At 33.4% G+C, this 24,277-nt stretch overlaps 1 protein-coding gene across 2 annotated transcripts in view; it reads left to right on the top strand.

Annotated features, from left to right (window-relative positions):
* LOC119833618 (protein scalloped) overlaps nucleotides 1-24,277 on the top strand; it is a 67,485-nt gene that overhangs the window by 2,574 nt on the left and 40,634 nt on the right. For both annotated transcript variants that reach the window (XM_038357709.1, XM_038357710.1), the window contains exon 2: nucleotides 7,489-7,565. In XM_038357709.1, the coding sequence (XP_038213637.1) occupies nucleotides 7,532-7,565 (34 nt within the window). In that variant the 5' untranslated portion in view covers nucleotides 7,489-7,531. The remainder of the gene's footprint in view (nucleotides 1-7,488; nucleotides 7,566-24,277) is intronic.

Raw genomic sequence — 24,277 nt, forward strand, 5'->3', positions numbered from 1 at the left:
ATCAATTTGTATATATATTAAGGCACGTGTAAATTGTAGCTAGTGCGCTTTATTATTTTGATATCACATAACATTACATGACATACGTAGATATAATTTAAAATAATAATTGTTATAGATTAGTTATCTTGTTTGTAAGTTTGTTTGAACGCGCTAATCTCAGGAACTACCGATTTAAAAATAGAATTCACCGTTGGATATATAACTGATCCTTGAGTGGTATTACTTATTATATATACCAGGGGCGAAGCCGGGGCGAACCGTATTCACAGATGAACATTATACATACCGAGATCCTACTAATATTATAAACGTGAAAGTTTGTAAGTATGGATGTATGGATGTTTGTTACTCTTTCACGCAAAAACTAATGAACCGATTGCAATGAAATTTGGTACGTAGATAGCTGGACAACTGGAATAACATATAGGCAACTTTTTATCCCGATATTCCTACGGGAAACGGACTTACGCGGGTGAAACCGCGGGGCACAGCTAGTATTAAATAATTTATGCACAAGTGTCAGATAATATTGATTATATATTGTCATGATGAATCAAACTAATGTTTAAGAGAGATAATACAGAATTATTCATAACTAGCATTCTGCCCACTGGTACGCCCGTGTTGTACAAGGAAATTCCCATGGGATGGTTCGCCACGGTAAGAATTAGAGTAAAATATATAATCATCATAAACATACAATCGCTCCATTGTGACGTGAAAAAAAGACAAACAAACAAATACACTTTCGCGTTTATAAAATTAATAAAGATTAGTGCTATTATATGTATTTCAAATACATGCCAAAACTCGTAAATGAAAAAATGTAAAAATCTTTACTTGTCAACTTAAAATGTTTTTTATAGGTTTTGTAAATCATAAAACCGAGCTACGCACATCCCTATACTGAATCGCGATTTCGAATAAAATGTAATATTAACTCTTACGTTGAAAGGAAAAATCGAATAAAATTTTGCAGAAATTTTTATGATTGAGTTCACATTGCGCGTATTGCAGGTAGCATTCGATATGAAGCCCACTGAGTTCACTTGTTAAACTATCGTTATAGTTGGAATTGTTCTCCGCCTGTAGCCGTTCTTGGCGATTTAATTAAACTTGTTATTTGTACGTTTTATTTCTGAATTGTGCGCCGAGTTCGCTTTGATTGTCCATTCTATGAGCTTTACCTGCCTGGCCTTTTGTTTTCAGTGCAGTCAATTTCTAACTAACTTGTATCGTTGTAAAATTTTACAACTGATGTTAGGTCAGGTTTTAAATTGTTTGATTAAAGTGATTGATCAAACGTCGCAGATTTTTGCGACTTGGACTGATTTGAAATGCTTTATTGTCGAATTTGGATGTATAAAGTGAACCTAAATTTGTTGCTCATCTTACTCAACCCAACTAAAATTGACAAAAAAGGCATAAATATAATTTTTGCTAACTTCAACGTTCATGTATTCAGATACATTTGGAATTTCGTAAAATCAAATTGATATGTAAAATGCCACCGATCAATACAATTTGCATAGATTACGTAAATTTGCGTGTTGTATCCCTTCTTCGTAATGCAAAACAAATTCCCGAATAATAACTTAAAATTACTGTTTGGATCATAAATAATGCCTGTATTAAATACTGTAATTTTCACAATTTTATCTAATGAACCATAATAGTAACCTCAAATTATTAATGTGAATGTATTACTTTATGATTATTAGGTACAATAATGAGGTAATATATTATGAACTAAAGTGCAATACTCATTATTTGGAGTTAGTAACTAATTGAAAATATTGCGAAATGATATTCTTAATGAGGGTAGTTGCATTTTAATAGAGTTGTACTTTTTAATATTATTTTCATGTATCGATCGTTTTTCTTAAAAAGCAGAAAGATGAAGACGACTAATATACACCTACTCTAGTGGCTCATATGTTTTATGAATTTTGATTAATTTATTAAACTGCTAACTTAAGTTTTTAATTTTTTTGAGATTTTAAATGGTTCCGTGACCTTAGCTGCTCTTACATCCTAAATATGGCATTAAAACATGGCCCAAAATAATTTGTAAGAAGTTAAAACAATAAACATAAAAACATGATAAAATTACGCGTAATTTGCTCATGAAACTTTGTTCGAGACGTTGAATGAATCACTTTTTCTGTGATAATACTAAATCAGTGATAAGAGTGCCACTGTTGCTTTGATAATTTTTGACGAGTTAATAGCTTTACCAAGAAATGCTTATTATGCTAAGATGATTATACTATCTACCTTGTGTTCATAGAAATATTAATTTTAGAAGGTAAAATGTTATGTATTTCACTAACGCTATAAACAGCTCGTTTCAACAAACCATATTGATTAATTATGTATCCTTAAAACCATCATAAATGATTTGGAGCGAAATCAAATATCAAGAGATGATCTTAAGATTTATGATCAGTTGGTATTTGAAATGCTTTTGTGCTGATACCGCATTACATATTGATGAGATGTCATAAGCTCTGTGATCGTTCTTCGAGATAAAATAAGTGAGCAATTTCAGTTTCAATAAAAAAGCAATACAATTTAACGAACAATTATTTCGATCACCATGTAAATGGCAAATGCATAAACTATCAATATTATGTAAGCCGGAAGAATATTTGAACACTCTATGACTTTAATATCAATCAACTATCTTAACCACAATGTAGCATTTTACACGTGTTCCAAGCACCATAGCTAATACCGATACGATATTTATCAAACATAATTTTACAGCAGTATTAATAGCGGCATTAAATTGAAATTAAACCCCGTGGTATGGCACAGACCAGGCAGTTATGTATATTGATTTTCACGTGTCTCCTCCCATACCTGTCCTGCCTTCGTTGCTTTTGATAATGGGCCCGAAATTCGTAATTTGAAATTATAACCAACCTCGGTAAATCGACAATTTTGTTAACTGCCTAATAACGTACTCAACACATGAATTATATATTTATTAGCCTTAAAAACTTTATTACGTGTCATTATTTTTATTTAACGGCTTGTTGAAAACTTTATACGGCGCTACTTATATTTTGTTTTTTTTTTTTACATATTGAGCTCTAGTTTAAGTAACGAAATCTGTGTTATAAAAATTGTTATGATGAATGGAAATAGCGATGGTGGTAATATTGTGTTAATGTCTATAAATCGTGATTTTATTATCGATACGTTTGATTTACATCCAGGGAGTTGTGGAGTGTTTTAGCCTCAATTCTCAATCCAGAAGATTGATGTTGCGTCGCTCCCGCAGCTACTTCGAAGGAGCGCGGCTGTCGCGCGATAAATTAAACGCAACTCATATTAGAAGCGGAATAATAAAACTATACCATCATCCCGCTCCATCATAGCCAGAGATGCGGTGAGAGACAAGGATGTCGATAAATGCGTTACGAAGGACTGCTTTTTTATTATTCCACGACGGAGGTAACCGTTATTCGTAACTTTACTTAATGACGGATTAAGATGTTTGATTTAGTTTTCCATGGAATCACTTTTTATTATATTAGTTAAATTGTGAGTTAAATAGATAAAATTAAATTCCGTATCTAATAAAATAACGGTATACTTACTAGAGATTTAGGGCAAATTTAAATTTCCATAGAATACGTTAATAAGTAGGAGTAGGTGCTTACCTAAACGAATTTACTTTTGTTATGCATTTATTATATTTGTAGATTAAGAGTAGTAATATTCAAAATTTATGAAATAATATTTTGATTTCTCTTTTATTTTATTTAATTAACTATAAACGTGATAGTTATACCAGTAATGAATAACTTGTTATATTAAAAAAAAGTAACATAATTTTTCCGACACCTTAGTTCATAAAACAGGGCGCTGTATATCACATAAAACCGCCACATAAATCTTAAATGTTAGTATATACGAAGGACTTGTATCGAACAGACGTCATTAAAGCATCATAAAAATAAATAGCATAAGAAACTTATTTAGGTTAAGCATTATATGTAGCAACAAGTATGCAGGCGAGGCGATCCAACGAGATTGCTTGTCCGGCCATGGCGTACCTATCTGCAATCGGTAAATGGTAACTTAAAGTCTCGATATGCGAAGTATTCCCCATGGAATGTCACCGTCACTGCACTGTACTTATATGCGCTCGGACGCACTGAATTTTTTCTTATCGCCGATGCATTTTCTGCAAGTTTTCAATGTGAGCGACATGAGCGAAACGTAGTGCCGTGCCATTAAATAATAATTGGCTCGTATTGAAAGTTTTATTGCGTTTGGTGAATTCGCAGTTGAAGAATACTCGGTTTTAAAGTGCATAAGACAAAAACGCTTATTGAAGTTTATCATGATGAAAATTATCAAATTTTATTACTTGAATATAGAATCGAATGCCTTGTAGTATGTCAATAGAAAGCTAGATTTTTTCATTACCCTCTAATTCAGTAGAGGCGTGGATATTAAGCCGGCGGTAATAACTCGCCCGACTCCCGTCATCCATCACGGACGGTGCAATCGTTCCGCTGTCAGTTCTATTCCGGGACGCTCCGTTTTCGCTAATGATTCTCCGTCGCCCTCAGATCACACATTTACTACAGGTTTATTCTTTCATCAACAATTCTCTAGTTTATTTTACTATTACATGGATAGATTTCATGATTAATTTCATACGTGTCCGGAACTATGTTGAGAAGTATATTGCGAATCAGAGTCAAATTTTATTTGCGTAATACGAGCACATCACTATTTGCTCCTAATGCGGCGTAAGTTAAATGTTCGCAGTTGCAGCGCAACCTCGCTGTTTATGAGTTTCGTACAAATAAAAGCGTAAATGCCGGATCGCGTTCCATGTGAGAGAGTTTATAATTTATTTGCGTCGCAGTTTTCTGGCGACGATTTTCCCACAGGGGCGGTGTCTCAAACGAACCGCACCCGCCCTTTATGTGGTTTTTTGTGGCGACACAAAATACTCCAGTGGAAAACATTCAGTGATAACTGGTAACAATCGCTGCCGCCCGGATGCCCCTACCATTCCGCGCATACCTTTCGTTGGACCTCGAATGATACTTTTTCATCTAGCAACGCGTCGTTGAGTATAGCCTATGCTTCGTGCGCGGAGCTATAAACGATCATTAATTAATTATTTCCAATCCACTTATTGATATGTACCTATTCAAAAACAACTTTACTTGTTTAAATAGATCCATTTACCGTTAACAGGAACGGCAACAGTTCAGTGTAAATGTATAGTGTAATTCATAGAGATGATTAGGAAGACCTCGATTCACCATCCGTGTTGAGGTCTATTATTCTATACCTACGTCTTGTTATTACTATGATACAACCGCTATACTTCACAGTACATAATCCGCTTATCACCTGGTCGTACAGAATGAATTGAAAAACAAAAATTGTTTTATTTATATGATTTTAAATGATAACATAATATTTTATTGCTTGGAATGAAAAGGGAGAAATCCGTAGAAACGGAACATATTCATGCTCATGCTCTGGTACATATGGCGTTTTTTTTATTAATGTCCCATTGTTTCTTAATCGCTACGCTCTAGATTTGATACACTGATAAGTTTCCGTTAAAGTTAAATGTTGAGTAAGGAGCTACTTTTGTCGGCTTTTTCCGTCCAAAAAGCGTGCGGGCCAGATCTCTAATCGGCTTCTACATATCACTCGTTTCGATCTCTATTTGACAGGCAAAGGATTCATTTGAACGAACAAATATGTCGATTTTTCAAACAACAAACTGACTGGAGCTAATAAAATATTGTTCAAAGAAATATTCATTAAAATTTCTCATACATACCTTTAAGGAGGTATTGGTTTGGTATGCCCATAGTTACGTGCGAGTTGTTTTATTTTAAGAGGTTTCTTATGTAAATAAGTACCATTATATTGGCCTTAAAAATTGTTGGTCGGTCATAAAGTAGTTGGGTATTAATTAAAAATGAATTTAATCAAAGCACGATTTATAAAAGATTGGGACGATAAAAAGGAAAACGCAGAAACAGTTCTTTTCATAAGTTGTTGAACTTTCAAGAACAATCTTTTCTATAGTCTTAATCGTGAAGATATTTGAATGTACATATGAACTTTTCTGGATGTTAAAAGTACCAACTAATAGCTTTGAAAGTTTCAACATTCATCAACAAACTAGCTGAGTGTTCTCGGCAATTAGAGAATTTAGGTATTTAGTTACTGTAAATTTCTGAAGTAGATGAAATATAATATCTATTACTGAAATAATTATTAAAATGAGTTACTTCTGAGTCCTATCTACGCATCCTAAACCGTACTGCAGCTTTACCTAAAAAGCAAGATGCGTAAGTTATATATTTCGTTACTACGCGCAGTACATTACGACTACTACTCTCATTTCACTTGACAATTTTTCAATGCATTAAAACCATTCATTTAGTTGCAAAATAATCGTACAAATCTCACGCTAGATGTATCACTGTTCTAGTTAAACGGTAATAAATCGTATGCTTAGCGGCGCGGTGACTTGTGTACATAATTAACAATAGTGGTATTATACGCGATTTCCAAACCGAGCCGCGCATTGCAGATCGTTTGTCATGAGCAAATTGCTATTTATGAGGATTATCCATTCTTAATCGTGTCCAATTGTTCGTTCACGCATGCAATATTTGAAAAGTCGCTTTATCTCTGTGTAGGAAAAATTCCTTTCCCACACCTCTCACCTGGCATTGTTTCCGCAAACAGTGCAGGTCATAAATAAGCGATAGATATTTACCTAACAATCGAACTCCGATGGGCATTTGGTCAGATTCCGAAGCAGGCAGCCATGGCAGCCACGTGTGCTCGCCTCCGCATGCCTCAGGCTGAATATGCAACCCTTGCTGCATGAATTTTGGCCCCTATTCGGAATATTCCATGCACATTGGCTTATGTTGCCGAGCAATGTATTGGTCGAATGAAATGTGCGATAATCGAATATCTCGATTCTATCTTCTAGTAGAAAATTCAATTATTCATGCGTCGTTTGCATTTAGAAAATTTGCGTTCAGTTATGTCGTTAGGAATCGAAGTTAATTTTACCAAAATCCCAGCAATAGTTCAGGATTAATGGCATTATCTTAGACACGTGGTTCGTGTATTATGGCACACAAAAATATCAAATAAGTTTGTAGGATATAAAATAAAAACTAACCATTCAGCTCGCTTCACTTCTATTTTAATTATTTTAACACATTCACTTCAATGGATTAACATCGTATTAATGTTTTCAGTAATGAGATCCTAATAATTTCTTTTCACATCGCTTAATAGATGTATCGTAATTTAATCCTCATTCCCCTTACGCAAGTACATTTACAAATGATGTCTAAGATTAGTAGTGTCATCCCTAATACATTTTCAACCTAATTTCAACCCATTAATGTATTCAGTATTCAGTGTTCCAACATGACTTTAACTGTGTTATTAATTTCTTTTTAGGTAAGTGACAAATGGAAAGTTTACATCGGTGATCGATACACTCATGATGCACCCAGCAGGATACTACGCTAACCTTGGTAAGAATACCAATTATTGTACGAAAAACTGGGAATACAAGTCATTTTAAACACTTCCTATTGTGTCAGTAGCTTGTGACACATTGTAATCGATTTATTAACGGTTATACCTGTTTTTTTTATCCTAAATAATTGATCGTCATTATCTTGATGAAAATAGTTTTAAAGTATTATTATTTTCAAACCATTTTTATTTCATAAATTTAACTGTGTTTACTACAAAGTATATCTTTATGCGAGTAATTCAATTCACAATTATTATGATTATTTATCTTCACGCTATCTTATCGTTTTCGCTAAAGAAGTGTTGTGAAGGATTTATGTCGTCACCATAATGTTATTATCTGAAGGAAAGTTTAGGTGATTATCTAATAGGTAAACAAAATCTATATTTGCAATTGTTTTTGAAGGACAATTGAAACGGTATTAATGTTTCATGAAGCTATGACCACAAAATAAATATAGATACGAATATTATTCTTATGTTATATGAGAGTAAAAATGTTTCTAACGAAAGTTTAAGAATTACATAGGTCAAACACGTTGAGTTTGTTAATTCTAAATTTGCTATAACAAATTGCAAGTGAAATTAAACCAGTTGATCGGAACACGTGCTACGGTTGTATTGTAAATCACATGCTTACAACATGCAACAACAACATATAACGCATAAATAAAATATTTACTTGTAATGAAGAATGAGATATGATTATATGCATATCTCATTCTTCTGATCATTAAATAAAAATCTGCGTTTTTCACGTGTAAGTTCTCAAGTTTCGGATCGTCATTATATACCATAGCATATCAGGTGTGTCTAAAATTTCAGTCAAACTCTATTTATATATTCGTCTGCCAATCTATACAAGCCTTTATCATCTTGTTATTTATATTATACTGTACTTATTACTTAAATCCAAACAATTATTACCTCCCTTATCTCAACAAAAAATGAAATAATATAGGCAAATATTGCGCTGACAACATTTAAAGTGTATTAATCGTTTATTTTTTTAAATAGTCTGCTAAAACCTGTATAAAATTGATAATAATTGTAATGGAAAGGAACTGGTACAGCTGCGCAGTGTCAGACTTTCACTTCTTAATTAAACGATATAAGTGTCCCTGGGAAACGGGTCCTTGTTATAATATCAAGTTATTTATATTGTTATAAGCATAAGCCTTAAATAAGTTATTAAATGAACGCATATAAAAGTATTATTAAATGAGCCTTCTTGACGTCGATAATATCGGTAAATATATTATCTCAAACTTGAACATTTATTTATTCAATTAGTTTTAGAAGCACTCTTTGTCATATCGTCATAAGATAGTTTTACCGATTCGGAAAGCAGCTTCTACAAAGAAGAGCCGATAAGAAACTGTAGTTTTTTTCACAAATATGTCAATTTTACTTTTTAATTTTACATAATTTGTATATCGTGATAATAATGCCAAATAATTGTCCTGAATTGCTTTTAAAACTTGGGTGGTTACTTCGGTGTTTAAAGTGATAAGAAGTTATGTGCCGTGTATTAATTTTTTTCTAAAGTTTGATGTAGCTAAACAAGAACATATTGTAGATTAAATAATGAAAGATTTTGATACTGACATGTTTTTATTGTGGTAGTCGAGCACGCTTCGGTACGAATTGGGCCAGCTCGCACCGGGGAAGTACCACACCCCCACAGAAAACCGGCGTGAAATAGTGGCATGCCACTGTGTTTCGTACGGTGAGCAGGGGAGCCGGAGGCCCGTTTCCTTTTCCTCACCCATCCCAGTCCATTCCTTCTTTCCAGTCTTTAATCCTTTCATTTTCCCTTATCCCATAAAAGCGGGCGGCACATTCGTAAAGGCACTACCTTTGCGAATGTTCATGGGCGGTGGTGATCGCTTACCATCAGGCGAACCACCAGCTCAGTTGCTCGCTATGACATAAAACAAAACAATATTTTGTTACATACTTTTCATAAAATATTTAAAATTCTTGACGGCCGTGGTCAAGAGCAGTGCTCAGGGGCTGCAATACAATAAATAATTCCCTCTTTAAGACCCGTATCTATTATTTCAATCCAATGCGTAGGTATGTTTTTATTGAGTTACTATTAACATCCGTTTATCTTGAAACATGACTTTCAAATTTGGAAATTAATAAACAATATTATTATCGCAAAAATCGTGATAATATTTTTAATGTTATTTATGAATTATAAAAAGATAAATAGCAAGTTTGATAGGCAGATTATTTTTAAATTTAATTAATATAGTTATTAGGTATAGTTAATGAATAACATCAAACGTAAAAATTACATCTATTCATTTTATTGATTTGATTTGATTGAAAAATACAAAGTACTATATGCATTACACCTTATATTTACAAAATAATTGAAATTGTATTTATTTTAAATCAATGCTTTCGTTCATGTCATTCATCTGAAACCGATGAATTTGTTTAACTAACATTTTTTCAACATAATATATACATAAAACTGCACTGAAGAACCTTGCATATTGTTCTCTAGATCTTCATTTGCATTTGTTGCATAATTAATTGTATACTGATAATATCATGTGCGCAATTAGGCAGCGTATAATGCAGTGACTTAAAAAATCCTTCACGAATACATGGCATAAAATAATATACGCTCTAAAAAGTTTTTGCGAAATGAGTTTTGTGTCGTTTTCTTATTAAAGAGAAATGATATTTATACGATAAGCATCATTTTCATTGCATCAAAACATAATCCAACTAATATTATAAATGTGAAAGTTTGTAAGGACGTGTGTATGTTTGTTAAACTTTCACGCAAAAACTACTGATCCGATTGCAATGAAATTTGGTATGTAGATAGCTGGACAACTGAAATAACATATAGGCAACTTTTTATCCCGATATTCTTACGGGATACAGACCGCGGGGCGCAGCTAGTGGATAATAAGGTATAACGGATAATAGTGGATAATAAATAAGTGATCGTTATTTTTCACATAACGGTATAACTATGATTGTTGGTATTTAATGAATGTGGATTTCTTTCTGCGAATATATATGATAAATGTAAATATTTAATGTGTTATAAAATCACGCTTAAATAACAACGGGCTAGAATAAAATTTGCAATACGTATGATTTATTACAATAACAAAAAAATATTCCGTTAAATGAGTCAGGCGATAATGTGTATTTTCCTATTATATCGAATAGCATCCTTATTCTGTGTTTACCTTTAAACACAAAAAAAAAATGCTAAAGCTTTCGTATCCGCTCCCCGTTCGTGAGCTTACAAATGGGTAGCAATTTGAGTACATTTGCACAGGGTTAATTGCTCCTCGGGATGTTTGCGAGAATCGATTGATTGGCCAATTATACGCCACTAATATCTTAGAGATCTTTAGCTCCAACTTTATTACGCCTTAGACGTTTCTAAGGATTCTGTCGTGAATAAATACATATAAATTTTCCATTGAAGATACACCGTTATGTGATTTGTATTCAAATGTGTTTGGCCATTTCACTAAATTAAAATTGTCCAGATCATTCTAAATATTTTAGAATATTTTAGTGAAATGTTCCGATTTTCAATATATGACAATGTTAATGAAGACCTTTGTTTGATCGGATACTTGTTAAAGTTTACTTGTATATTTAATTAAGATGTTTACAAAACTAATTTCTACAGTAATCAAGTGTTAGCTAAAGCAAACCATTTCAAATCTACATTCAAGTCGAACAATGTTTGCTGCAACATACGTATTTTACAAATGAACATTTCGAATAAACCTAATTAACGTTGATGAAAACTCGGAAAGTGCAACAGATGCAATGAGCGCAACTCCAAGCTTCGACTTCGGACGCCTCTATCAAACCTGACGTGACATAATACCGCACGCCCCGCCCACTGCCTCTCGCTCTACCGCGTTAAGTGCAAGCGGGACAGCCTGATGCCCTCCGCCGAAGCCTCCACGCCGTACTGTTTCTAAGAAATGCCAACTGTTATTATCCGCCGTGGATTGTTCTCGACCTCTTGGCGTTTTGCGTCGCTCTCATGAATGAATCGCGGCGCCCGCAGGTGCGCACCCCCAAGCATTAAATTTCGACGGCAATTACCCACTTCTAAATTTAGGGCAATTTAAAGCACGCCACTTGATAATTTTCAGTGGCTGATGCTGCTAAATTCTTGCCAATTTGAATACCACGGGAAGTCGATCTTTAAAAATTGCATTTTAAATTAATTTGCATATATTTGCTGTCTGATCGTTTATCCAGATGAGCGATCACACATCAATCACACTCCCGTTGGCACTAGTGCATGCGATAATTTTGGCATGCATATAAAAAGACTCATTGCCCTGTGCCAATGATTGAATAATCAATTATATTTTATGTTCGATACATTTTGCGGATCACGTATCGATTGCGTTAATTTGATAAGCAAATATGAATATATTTCATAGGTTTTACGCCGTGTAGTAACAGTCGCTCATGACGACTACATGAGCTATGTATAACATAAATAGATAGAACTGTTATAAATCTATATAGTTTTTGAAAATGATATTTCTTAATTGAAAATCTCGTTAGTGAATGTACGATTAAAAAAGTTTTAAAAGAACATCAATGACACATTTTAATGTCCCTCCATAAATTGTGACTGCAATTGCTTTTTGGATACGTGACAACAAATTCGTATTATTGTAAGGAAGCTAAATCTCTTGGCACGGGTCGCAGCACACCGTTGTTAATAAATTTTCTGCTTTAACATCAATTCAATATACTTCAGTGAATCATTAAGTGGGCTTACTCTTTTTTATGATGACATTGTGATATAAAAATGACTTCATGCATTTATTTTTGCACTTTATTTGAAAAATAAGATCTTCCATATATTGTAAAACTGGTAACACCATCCTAAAAGTTGTCGTTGCACCAAGTAACAATTTTAGTTGTTTAAATTATTAAATTCAGGCAAGACTTCTTTCCACAAAACAAAACATTAATAAATGTTTTCTGATTAAATAATTGATAAATCGTGGATCATTTTGAGCAATTATACAAATTGTAAAAACATCAATTTCAATAAATCCTGTAATTACAAATTAAAAGCTAACAACAACAACTTCTTTAAAATTGAAACGAAGTAAAACAATCATCCAATCGTTACAATAATAAAAACGGAGAAAGTAATAGGATCATCGCGTTGTAAGATAAATAGACGGCAAAGTGTATCTTTAGTGTTAGAAGCGATGGCTATGATTGGCGCCGTTTCGGCAAAGTGGTCGAACCGGTTAGCCCGGCACCGACTGTTACAGTAGCCTTAACGATTGTTGGCCCACAATAAAATTATACCCTGCTTTGCCTTTATAACGTGTCTGCTTCACGTCTTCCACCTTTTACTCACTGTTCTACTTTATTACCTGATAATTTCGTATTGACATGTTCAGTTTATGAACACGCTTGCTAAATGTTTTGTGTTATTTGCTTTAAATTTTTCACGGCGTACGCTCTAGCACGCATGACGAATAGATAACGTACATAATCAAATTTGTGTATTTTCCGATTGAATGAGTTTTAATCGAATAAACGCAAATTAAATTGATTTGAGTATTGTGAAATACAAAATCATTTATAACCTCAGCATTTATCTCAAACTAATATGAAATGTCTGAAGCAGAAATAGAATTCGCTTTGTATCTTTCATTAGTTAGCATAAAAAGTGTCGGTCGCCGATGTGCACGAACGTGTGTTTAATAATTATTTACATTGCAAATATATACAACATCAACATTAAATTTTATATCAAGCTGACAAGATTTTCTCTGTTGGCAAACAGCAAAAAACATCTAATGATTCACTGTGAGGCGATCGTTTCCAGCCAATCGGAAAATTCCTGTAATCTAACAAGACTTTCTTCAGCGGTATACTTGGGTTGATATTCTTTACACGCAATTTATCTACGCGTATTTTAACCGAATGTTGCACAATAAATCGCCGATCATACGGGTTATAATTAACGTTTCGCATAATATACGTAATTTCGTAGGCAACTGACGCGTGCGATTCTCTAACAAAAATTACAGAACATTCTTAACTCGTGTTTTATCAACGACAAGATAAGAACTGAGTGGTAGATGATGTCATCGCTACACAGACCATGTCTCGATAAAGAAAGCGTTCAGTGGGTAACCTTTGTGAGATAAGATATTATTTAGCTAATTTTAAACAATACATATATTGTTACGTGTTTTCAATAGTATTAAAATGAAAAACTTTACAGGAAGCGTGGGAGATTTGATTTAATTGTTAAGTCAAGCGTAATAATGTCTCTTTTTGGATAAAAGTTCAAAAAACTTGCAGAAAAAAGACGTATCCCGGGGTTTTATGAACGACAGGGCAAGAGGTCTACTCAAGCGAAGTTGACTTGGTGCAGACGGGAGCGTATCGGATTGAAACTCGAAATCTCGAACCGGTTTTCTTGGATCATGTATCCCTTTCTATCACAGGCTCTCGGGTATTTCATCTCACTTTTTGTGAGTCACTGTTTTTACGTATCACGCCGCCGGCCGCTCTACACACTTCATGGTCACTCGTTCAACTCCGTCACGCTTTGACTTCAATGACTCTACATTATGCGACAATACTAATGTTCAAATTAATAATTGATCTTAATTACAAAGTATAGTTTCACAACTGGTTTGTTAAGACTTCACGGTGTACGCGTTTTGGTGTTTGTGATCTTGCTGATGATTAAGGTATGAAACACGGTTACAATAGAATATAGTGATACATGATATGCTCTTTAATAATGTTTGTTAGTTATATTTAGAAATAGGGCTAAATATAAGAGGAATACGGAATATCATATTTTATGTTTCTGATGAAGAACATAGCGATCGAGCGTCGGATTTAAGTAATTTTCCAAAAGCGGTATCAGGTGAAAGGACATTTATTTGTCATCGCCAATTTACTGCTCTTTAAACGTTTATGTGCCATTTGGCATGTTCGCGCATAAACAAAAACATTTTCAGTTCTCCGTGACTTTATTTAAAGCATTTGCACCGTTTTGTGAATGTAATTCTGTTGTTTTTTTTTGTTTGTTCACTGCACATCGTTTTATACTCGTTTAAGAGCCACTGAAGTACAAATGAGCAGAGATGGAACGCATTTGTTACTGTTTTATTGTTTCTGTCATCGAAAGTTACATTATCCTATTTGATTCGTGTTATTATTGACGTAATGAATGGCCCCGGCGTGAGTAGTTGGAGGTGTAGAAAGAGAAAGGGAACTTATTCAAAAGTAGGTAATGTTTTTGCTGTTCGTGTTGTGTTGCGGCAACGGCGCGGGCGCATGATTCATCGACGCGTGGGCTGAGCTTATTATGCTCGCTCTATCCACACTAACTTTTTCTTTTCTCTATAAATCAATCATTATTACATCAATTTTAATTATCGCTCGTTACGATCAATGTATACAATCAATTATTATTATACTGAAAAACATAAAGTGCCAATTTTATGATAGTTTTCAAAACGGTCTTATCGCATTTTTCTCGGAATCAAGAAAGCTTTTTACTTTGCTCTTTCTCGATTAGTTCTATCACGAAGCGAAACAATTCTCAGGCCTTTTAAGTCAATAATCGGTAATCACTATTCCCTCATCATTAAGTTTCTTTTGTCCGACGTATCAACATTTGCTTTTTATCTACATCCAATGAAGGTGCCGCTTTTGAGTATCAAAACTGTATTTGCTGTACCTGTATTGTGTGCAGAGGTGCATTTTGAATGTTTATTCAAACCTTACCTTTGCCATCGTTTTGTACTTTCTATTCATCTTTATCTGTCGCCAGTAATTTAACGGTTCATTTTTGTAAGTCCTCTATTCATTTAAAAGCATTCTGTCGTCCATGTCGCCACTTTTATGACACGACAAAAGGTTGTAAAACATTTAGTTACTACCGCTTCAAAAGAATATTACTGTTATTGTTGTTTTGCTTTCATTATTTGTTACTTATAATAGAGCGGTTTTGTGTTCTAATCTAATTCGTATTGTTGGAGTGGAAATGTCAGGTTTAAGATAAGTGCGATAAGACTGGCGTTCGCATTGCATGCAGTAATGACGAATACCTTGTATACTTGAGTTTAGTTGCAGTTTGGCTGCTTAGACAATGTAAATTAACCCAAAAATATTACTTAATAAATTGACTGAAAATGGGCTGGTTGTAAAGTAGTTTTCCTGATGTAGGCAAAAAGTAAGTTCATTTAACCATTCTAAAACTATCTTCCCTCCCTAAACAATAGTTTAAAATGAACTTATGATACCACTTTAAGACATTATCGTATTGAGTAAAAGATAATTACAGTTAATTTTAAACACATAAGCATTTTCCGTGAGTATCTATTAACTAAATAACAACTGCTAAAACGAAACATTTAACCAGAAACGAAGCTTTGGTAAAGCTGATATTTACTTGGCGACCTTTTAAGCGATATAGAGCTGACGCCTATCGATGTCGCAAACGTATTGTGCGCCGGCGCACACGACTGAGCTTTCTCAGTTTCTCACCGTGGCATTGTAATGATCCGTTCTCCTGACGAGACCTTTAAATGTTTATTTATATGCACCGTTGCCCTACATAATTTGCACGATTCGATGTTTATTTGTATTTTTTTAATGACATCATATGTGAAAGTTCTATAGCAAGCGCAAGCTTACAATTTACAAATTATAATATGAGAACAAAAAACTCAACTTATTACTAACAGCATTAACAAAAACGCAGACTAAACGTTACAATAGAACATAATAAATAGCTGAGATAAAGACTAGTTCCTTAACCCCATCTCTGAGACAACGCACCGTAGGATAAAACGCTTAGGCCTATTCTCGTAATAAAATTATAATTTTTCATGTGTAACAAGAAATGTGAAACATTATGGTTAAAATTGTATCAAGAAAATTATAAAGACATATGCATAATTTATACGGATAAACAATTGATGCTTCTGTGATAATGATTATTGTGTTATAATTATTATGTTTTATGATCTCTTGTTCATAATTCACATTATCATTTACTTTATAGACGGTTTGAGTTTTTGTTTATAAGAGCTTATTTTTAATATTTTTATTAAAATATAAATTCCAAAGTAGTATTTAAACAGCGAAGTACCAAAGTGACTGAATTTACATAAATTATAAGCACATTTGCACATCTTAGCAAATCATATAAAAAATATATTAAAATGCGAGGTATGCTAAATATTCTGCAGAAACTGATTAAAATACATGTAAATCCTTAGTCTAACTAACGGATGTTACGGTTTGATGTTTTTATGTTTGTATGATATGTGGAATCGTGACTGAAGCGCGAACTTTTAGGAAATTTTCTTAAAACACAGAATACATTAGTTGTGTACTATTTTTAATAAAACTGTATTTCATTTTAATGTCTTTTTTATATTTTTAATAAAATTTAGTTTAAAAATCAGGGTGTGCAGAAAACTAAATGTTGGTGGTTTAACTTTTTGTTTATTGAACAACTAATATGTCATTTTTTAGTTATCCTTTACGCGAGTCAGGTCGCCTGGAAGATCACTAACAAACCTCAAATTAAATAAATATGTATATGTAATATTTTCCATGCTCGACCTTATAAAACACTTCTTAATTTTTAGATAAAAATTATCCAAATGAAATATATGTAATGCTTACGACTATTTTTTTACAGGTGTTATAATTAAACAGTATTGGCATTGCTCTGTGTTTAACCTATGCTCCAACGAGAAATGTCTATTTATAATTCAGTGGGTCATAATAGACAATTATCGCAATTCACATCTATTGTTACGTATATTCTAATGACCGCGTAAACGTGTAAAATGTAAACATGAGCTCTATGACACAAGTTCAAGTTCTTGAGTGTTTGTTTGGTTATGACTGTAAGGAAGTTTCTAGAATCGGAATCTTTGATCGTGAGAAACGAATCGACATGTAATGTATTAGAAATAAGAAAATTGGCCAAAATTTATTTTCAATTCTTCTTTATGTTATGTTTGATTAAATTTTCTTTGAACTTTGGTACATTCTCTCAATACTCATTTAATAAATTTAATCTTTAAATAATTAATAGTAAATATTGACATGTAAATAAATATTTGATGGGGTTTGAATATAGCCATACCATAACTATTTTAAATTAATTTATTCGTACAATCACATCAAACGATTAAAGCTTTACTGCTATTCCAAATTACAAACGTCATTTTATTCGTAATAGAGAGCTATATAACCCAAAGTTTCATTAAAGTGTAAAATGCAGTGGCCCGTATGAGGCATTACATCTTGTAGTTAGATGAAAATAGAGTGGAGCCGTAAATGGCGTACTTCATACACATTTTGATTGCAATCAGTTAATGTTCCGTTGCCGACGCCGACACGTGTTTTGTAACTATATTCGTCATTTGTATTTCGGTATCAAATGGTTATAAAGTTACCTCAGGATTTTATGAGCCTCCATTAAATGTTTAGTCGAAATTATGTGAAAATTCGATTCAAGTTAGCGGTTAATCATTTTGGAAACGTCTGTCTAATTAATACAAGGTCAAAACTCGAAGGATTAATAATTATAGAATCCTCTTTAAACAGTAAAAATGAGTAGTTGAAATAACGCAAAATTATTGCACGTCTATTTATAAAAGGTCATGCTTCCTGTAGTCCCAATAACATTATTTCACGGTTAATTAATTGAATAATGTATTGCGCGTTTTTGTTTAATCTTTATGTAATAAGCTTTGCGTACGGTATCGGTGACGCTCACGTACAAATGTTTACAATTAGGTGCCAAACATACGATATTCATTACGAGCATCGTAAAGATAATTGCGATATTGTAAACGATTTAACTATGGAACATCGCTGATCATTTATTAGAGTGCTTTATCATATAATAGTCGATAATTTGCATTGTAGTATTTCAAAGACATGCAAACCACATTCCTCCGTCTATAAATAAATAAAAAAATTGGTACAGAACAATTATGGTAATCGACAAATTAAACCTATCATCGATTTTCCATTACCTTCATTAGCAATTACAATTTAATCGATGCCAATAAAGTTTAAACAGAACTTTAAATCAATTGTGAAACGCGGAAAGCACAGATTAAAGAAAAGCTATTTGTTATTCTTAGCAATAAATACAGACTATAAATCTCTTAATATCTGTTTATTTACAACGGTATCGCAGGGAACCAGTTGTAGATCGTGTTGTGGCAACATCGCTCGCAGCAAATCAGTTTGGTGCGTGGGGAGAGAGGGGCGAGGGAGGCACACATGCATTATTCAAGGCTCATTTCTATTCAACGCCGACGACAAGCCGCCCGATAAAAACTTCTCGTTTGACAACTCGGACGCCTGCACCCTTTGTACTAACGTCATGTTCCCCACGTTTAACACGATCGACTGTCCTAAGTGTATTTATTACTATAATTCTAAGCTGCAACGGAGATAGATCATCCTCTTGACCGGCCTCAATGAAAGTCTGTTACTCATTCACTTCGAGAAACTTGTTCCACAACTTCGCCTCCCTCATTTGAATTACAAAACGTATTTCATACAAATCTTAACCTGGAAGTGAGGTCGAACCTGTTAGCGTCTCACTGTTAAGTCCCGAAACAACGCTCGTAACCGGCTGTATAATCGCGACAGGTATTATCACATCATAAAATCGTAAATAAAGGCACGTGTATTCATTGCATTAATATGGAGTATACGGACTACCATTTTCTAATAAACCGAAGGTTAAAGATCAAATAAGTCCTATGGTAAAAAATTGAATCGATTCGTGATCGATTCGACCTACTTTCGATGAATTAAGCAATAATATATCAATTTGTCAGTGCTGCGACGAATCTATAATTTCGTCTTTGTTTTAACAGGTAATGGTACCGTGTTAATAAATAAAAACTAGCATCCCACGTCGCGGTCGTTCGAAATAAACCATTTTTAACGTTGCCGTCCATAACACGGATATTCTTTATTGGAACACGCAAGTCGCAGTGCGAGTACTTCGAAGCACTGAACGAGTAATTGCATTAAATCTAATCAAGATTGAAACGACTTGAACATGGTTGTAAATGGTTTGCAGTAACCAAGTAAAGTTTAGAGGTGATTATTTTTAGTTGGTATAACGAGTTGTCAGCGGTGGCGTGCGGTAGCGTCGCGGAAATCGCCGAGTGGCGTTGGCGTGGTGCCCATCACACGATACATTTTAGATGATTGACGCTTGTCAAGAGCAATGAAGTCATCTACTTTAAAAAACAAACGCAGTATTTTTAATGACAACTGAGGTAACTCGGACAAATAGGATCAATGTTATAAAAACATGCTTCTGACTTCAGAGTTGATAATATTATCTCTCAACGCATCAAATATACATACGATGTGGACGTTTGTCTAACGTAGAAAATTCATTGTTGGAAAGTGTACAAGATCATTTTTCTGTTATGCTACGGAAGAAAAATAAGTTTCAATAAAATTAAGTTTCAATTTGTATTTCCAAATAACCCCATACGTCCTATTAGATAAACAATATTAGAAATATTAGCAGGAATGATGATGATGATGGGTATAGACATTTTAATATTATATACCGGTGTTCACCAATATAAATAATAAATGTGTGTATTACAGCACGAGTAGATATATCAATCGAACGGATTGAAAATGAATGCTTAATAGCAACATAATTTTTATAACTTCACGCATGGTAATAACAAAAGATTGAAATATGTACGTTTACGTCAGCCGACCACAGGCTGTGACGCCAAGTGCACGTGACCTGCACTATTATGTACATTTTGTGTTCAATAGAATTAAAAAACCTCCTTTCTGATCACCCACGCACACGTTGCTATGCACAATTAGATTGTGACGTTTAGAATGGCGCCAAAGTTGCGCGCCAAAATTAATGTGTCTAATGTCTTATGATTCTGTATGACATGTTAGTTGTGACCATTGCTACTCTATTAAACATGATTTTACATAACAATTCATTCATTAAGTAAACCAAAAATTTATGAGATCATGAGGAAAATGTTAATGGGGTAAACATTAAGTGATGTATTATCAAGTTTAATACGCATTATTCACATCTTGTTTTAATATGACGTCTCGAAGAAAAGTTCATATCGTTGATAGTTCAGTTGATTGATTGATTAGTATTGGCTATGACGATCATTGCATTGCATTCTAGTTGTTTCATAAATCTTTGCTATTTTAAAATCCAATTGCCTAAATAATTTGCTTTTCGCTTTCGCGTGATGCTACTTTCGGTCATCTTATCACATTATGTACATAATATGCCTAATATTTACCTTAGACATGCTATACAATTTTCCTTATAATAATACATTAGTTTGAACAATTCATAAGTATATTGGCAATGAATATTTTGATACTTTTCAAGTATATCTAGTTACGTAACATGTCAACAATTATTATGAACCCGCATAGGTAGCTGTGATTGTGTGGTAACTGCATTCGCGCTGCAGCCGTTCATTTTCTAATTTAACCAATTGTATTTACAGGCTTCTTGCGTAAATTGCGGATTTATTTTCTGTTAATATTACCTTATCTTGTCCCTAACGGTAAGTAGTAATGATATTTCTAAACGTAGTAAATCATGGCTCACCTTGATTTTAATTCGCTGTTTATCCCCACAATTTATTTAATGAAAGTCAAATGTAGATACGTGGCTAAAACATATTTATGTTATTCTTTCAGATATCATAGTCGTTAACTATTTATATAAAACAAAAAATAATATTATCGGCTGAAGTAATTAGGTGCTATAAAACAGTAGAGTTGTAGGTACTCGTAGGCACAATTCTAGATATAAAGCGCGTAATTAAAAAACGCTATAAACATAAAAAGACCATTAACTCGCCTGGTGGTAGATGCATCGAGCAAGTAATCGTATACATATATGGAGAATCAAGACTACGTTGGTATACATATGTGTCGCAAGAGGCATGTTTTTTAGCGTTTATATGTTCTTTTCCGGTAGAGGAATTCTGCTAATCGTAGCTGGCAACATTTTGCGAATACCGCGTATGTCGTTACCGCGGTTGTTAAGCCAATGCAATTTAAAATGGCCAACCTTCTTAGCTCATGCGAACAATTGATATGAATGAAACTATAGTTAAATCGGTATGGACGAGGAAAATACACGGGCAGTGTTTTGTGAATCGTTATTATTACGTAGGTTTGTGGTCCACCATCTGAATGTTGGTTCAATACAATTATTATTAATGATATCCTTAAAGTTTCCTTAAATGCATTTCAAAACGGTTTACGTCTGTCTTCTTTAAGCATTGTATAAAGCATAAATATGATGCAATGATTGAAAACGAATAATATATCCTTATAATACATTTGTCAATATGAAATTAATATTGGCGACTCAAGGATAGAAGAGGAAAAAATACAGAACCTATTTCTTCGATTAAAATTACCGTTTCGATAATATAAATGTTGATAGGACCTAGATAAGACTCGTTTATTTAGTTTGAACTAAAATCGAGTGAAGTATACGAAATTGTAGTTCAAGTGTTAACAGGTCGCGAAGCCCACGCATTGACTCGGTAAATCAGCGAATGGGTATATGAATAATACGGTACAGTGTATGTACTCTATACCTAGATTATTTTTGTTTTAGGTCTTGTTTTTGAATCAGTTTTGTAATTAACCTTCTGTGTATTAAAAATAAGGGGCTAAGACGACCGTTTAAAATCTATCTACTGTAATGATCTCTACTATCTTCTGCACTGACTGTAATAATATTAAACGCGCTTGAGTTTTATGAAGAATATAGGCTTGTATTATGAAATTTTTGACTATTTTATATACGTCATTGGTGTGATCATATTCATTTGCTGTTCATACAGTTCTACAGACTAATGAATGAGAAACAACCACGTAAATTAAACTATATAGATAAAAAAAATATCTATGGGAATGCAGTGTATCTTGCTAGGTCCAAAATGTACACAGGAAAGTGTAGTTCAAGTGTTAGCGGGTCGCCTACGCGTTGAGTCAGTAAATCACCGAACGGAGCGCCTTACCGCCATTTGGTACAATCTATGCAAATCGCGACTTAAACTTATTGCTCTCGCCTCTACCTTTCCAAATGCATACTAAACAGCGCCTAACAACGCCTTTGTTCCCACTTTTCACTTACCGCTCAGCACAGAAGCAAAACAATTTGTACTTTATTTCGTATATCTGAGTCATAGCTTAACAACCGTTGTAGGTTGCTACAAGCTCCCGTTTACGTTTCTTTATATTTGCAATTATTGAATATAAATTGTGTTCTTGTTATTAGTATGAAATTCATGCCTTTCAGCGCACAATGTTCATTTAATATATTTGTTAGAATATTGCCTAAATTTTCTTATGTATTAATTTATCATTGTTAAGGTTCCAGTAAGTAAGGCTCGGTAAGCCCACGTATTTGGGCTAATTGGCCTTAGAAATGTCAAGCTTTTGCAAAATAATTTACAGCTATTTGTGAGAGCTAGTTATGAAAGTGAAATATATTTTATTGTTCATAATGAAGGTATTTCAATTAACCGAGAGGTCGCGCTAACGTGGTTCAATTGAAATTGTGGCGGTGAAACAATAAAAGCCAAATATTCAATTGTTTATTATTTTTATTTAATGTTATACGCATTTTTAAAAATACGGTCGAATTAAGAACCATTTCTTTTTTGCAGTCGGTTAAAACTATAAAAGAATAGATAATTTTAAGTATGTTTTGGATAAGAACTCGGTGCTACTGATAGTGAGATAAACAAATGCATTATGCATATTCCGTAATTAGTAGAAAACACGCAAGGAAGTAGTATGTTATGAAATGATGTTGATATTACAACCGACTCCCCTACACTTTTCATAAATTGGGCCACTCTCGCACTCTGAACTTCGTAAATAGAGTAATATATGGATAATTTTTTTATTATTAGCTTCATTTATATGTTTGAATGTTTTTATGTAACTGTTTAATTCAAACTCTGTATATACTTAAATTCAATTTTTTAGTTTTATATCTGTATATACTTATCAAGAATCGGCGATAATGTAAAAATTTTACGAGTTTATTTTATTATCCTGTTTAGGATCGCTAGGATTAAATAATTTCCTTACGTATGCTTTGTATAAGAGCAAGTGAAATTATTTAGTTGATTCACAAATAATGCGTGTTTTTAAGTTTTTTTTAACTATATTTATCATTAGTTTGAAAAACAATTATAAATAGAATCATTAAGACAATCGAATCTAAAAAGACCAGTTACTTCGCCACATTTATTTTATGTGATTAAACATAGATAGCGGATACCTATCCACTTTAGGCTTGCAACACTTTAAAAATGTGCCGAAATTTTGTTTTCGGCACGGCAATACTCGGGGTATTACCGTGCCGTAAACAAATATTCACTTCTATTAACAGGGTTATAAAATTAATTTATATCCGTGATATAACGTGGGAAAGCAAATAATTATTAATAGTCCACTACCGAATCAGATACACAGATTGTAAAACGCCGTTACTGTGCGGCGTTGATACGCAGCTTGCCCTCTGTAGCTCTCGCACTGAACATATGTATACTTATATTAAAAGAATATATATTATAATGGTTTTTTAATTTGTGTA

The sequence above is a fragment of the Zerene cesonia genome, chromosome 17, assembly GCF_012273895.1.
Source record: "Zerene cesonia ecotype Mississippi chromosome 17, Zerene_cesonia_1.1, whole genome shotgun sequence".
Classification (NCBI taxonomy): Eukaryota; Metazoa; Arthropoda; class Insecta; order Lepidoptera; family Pieridae; genus Zerene; species Zerene cesonia.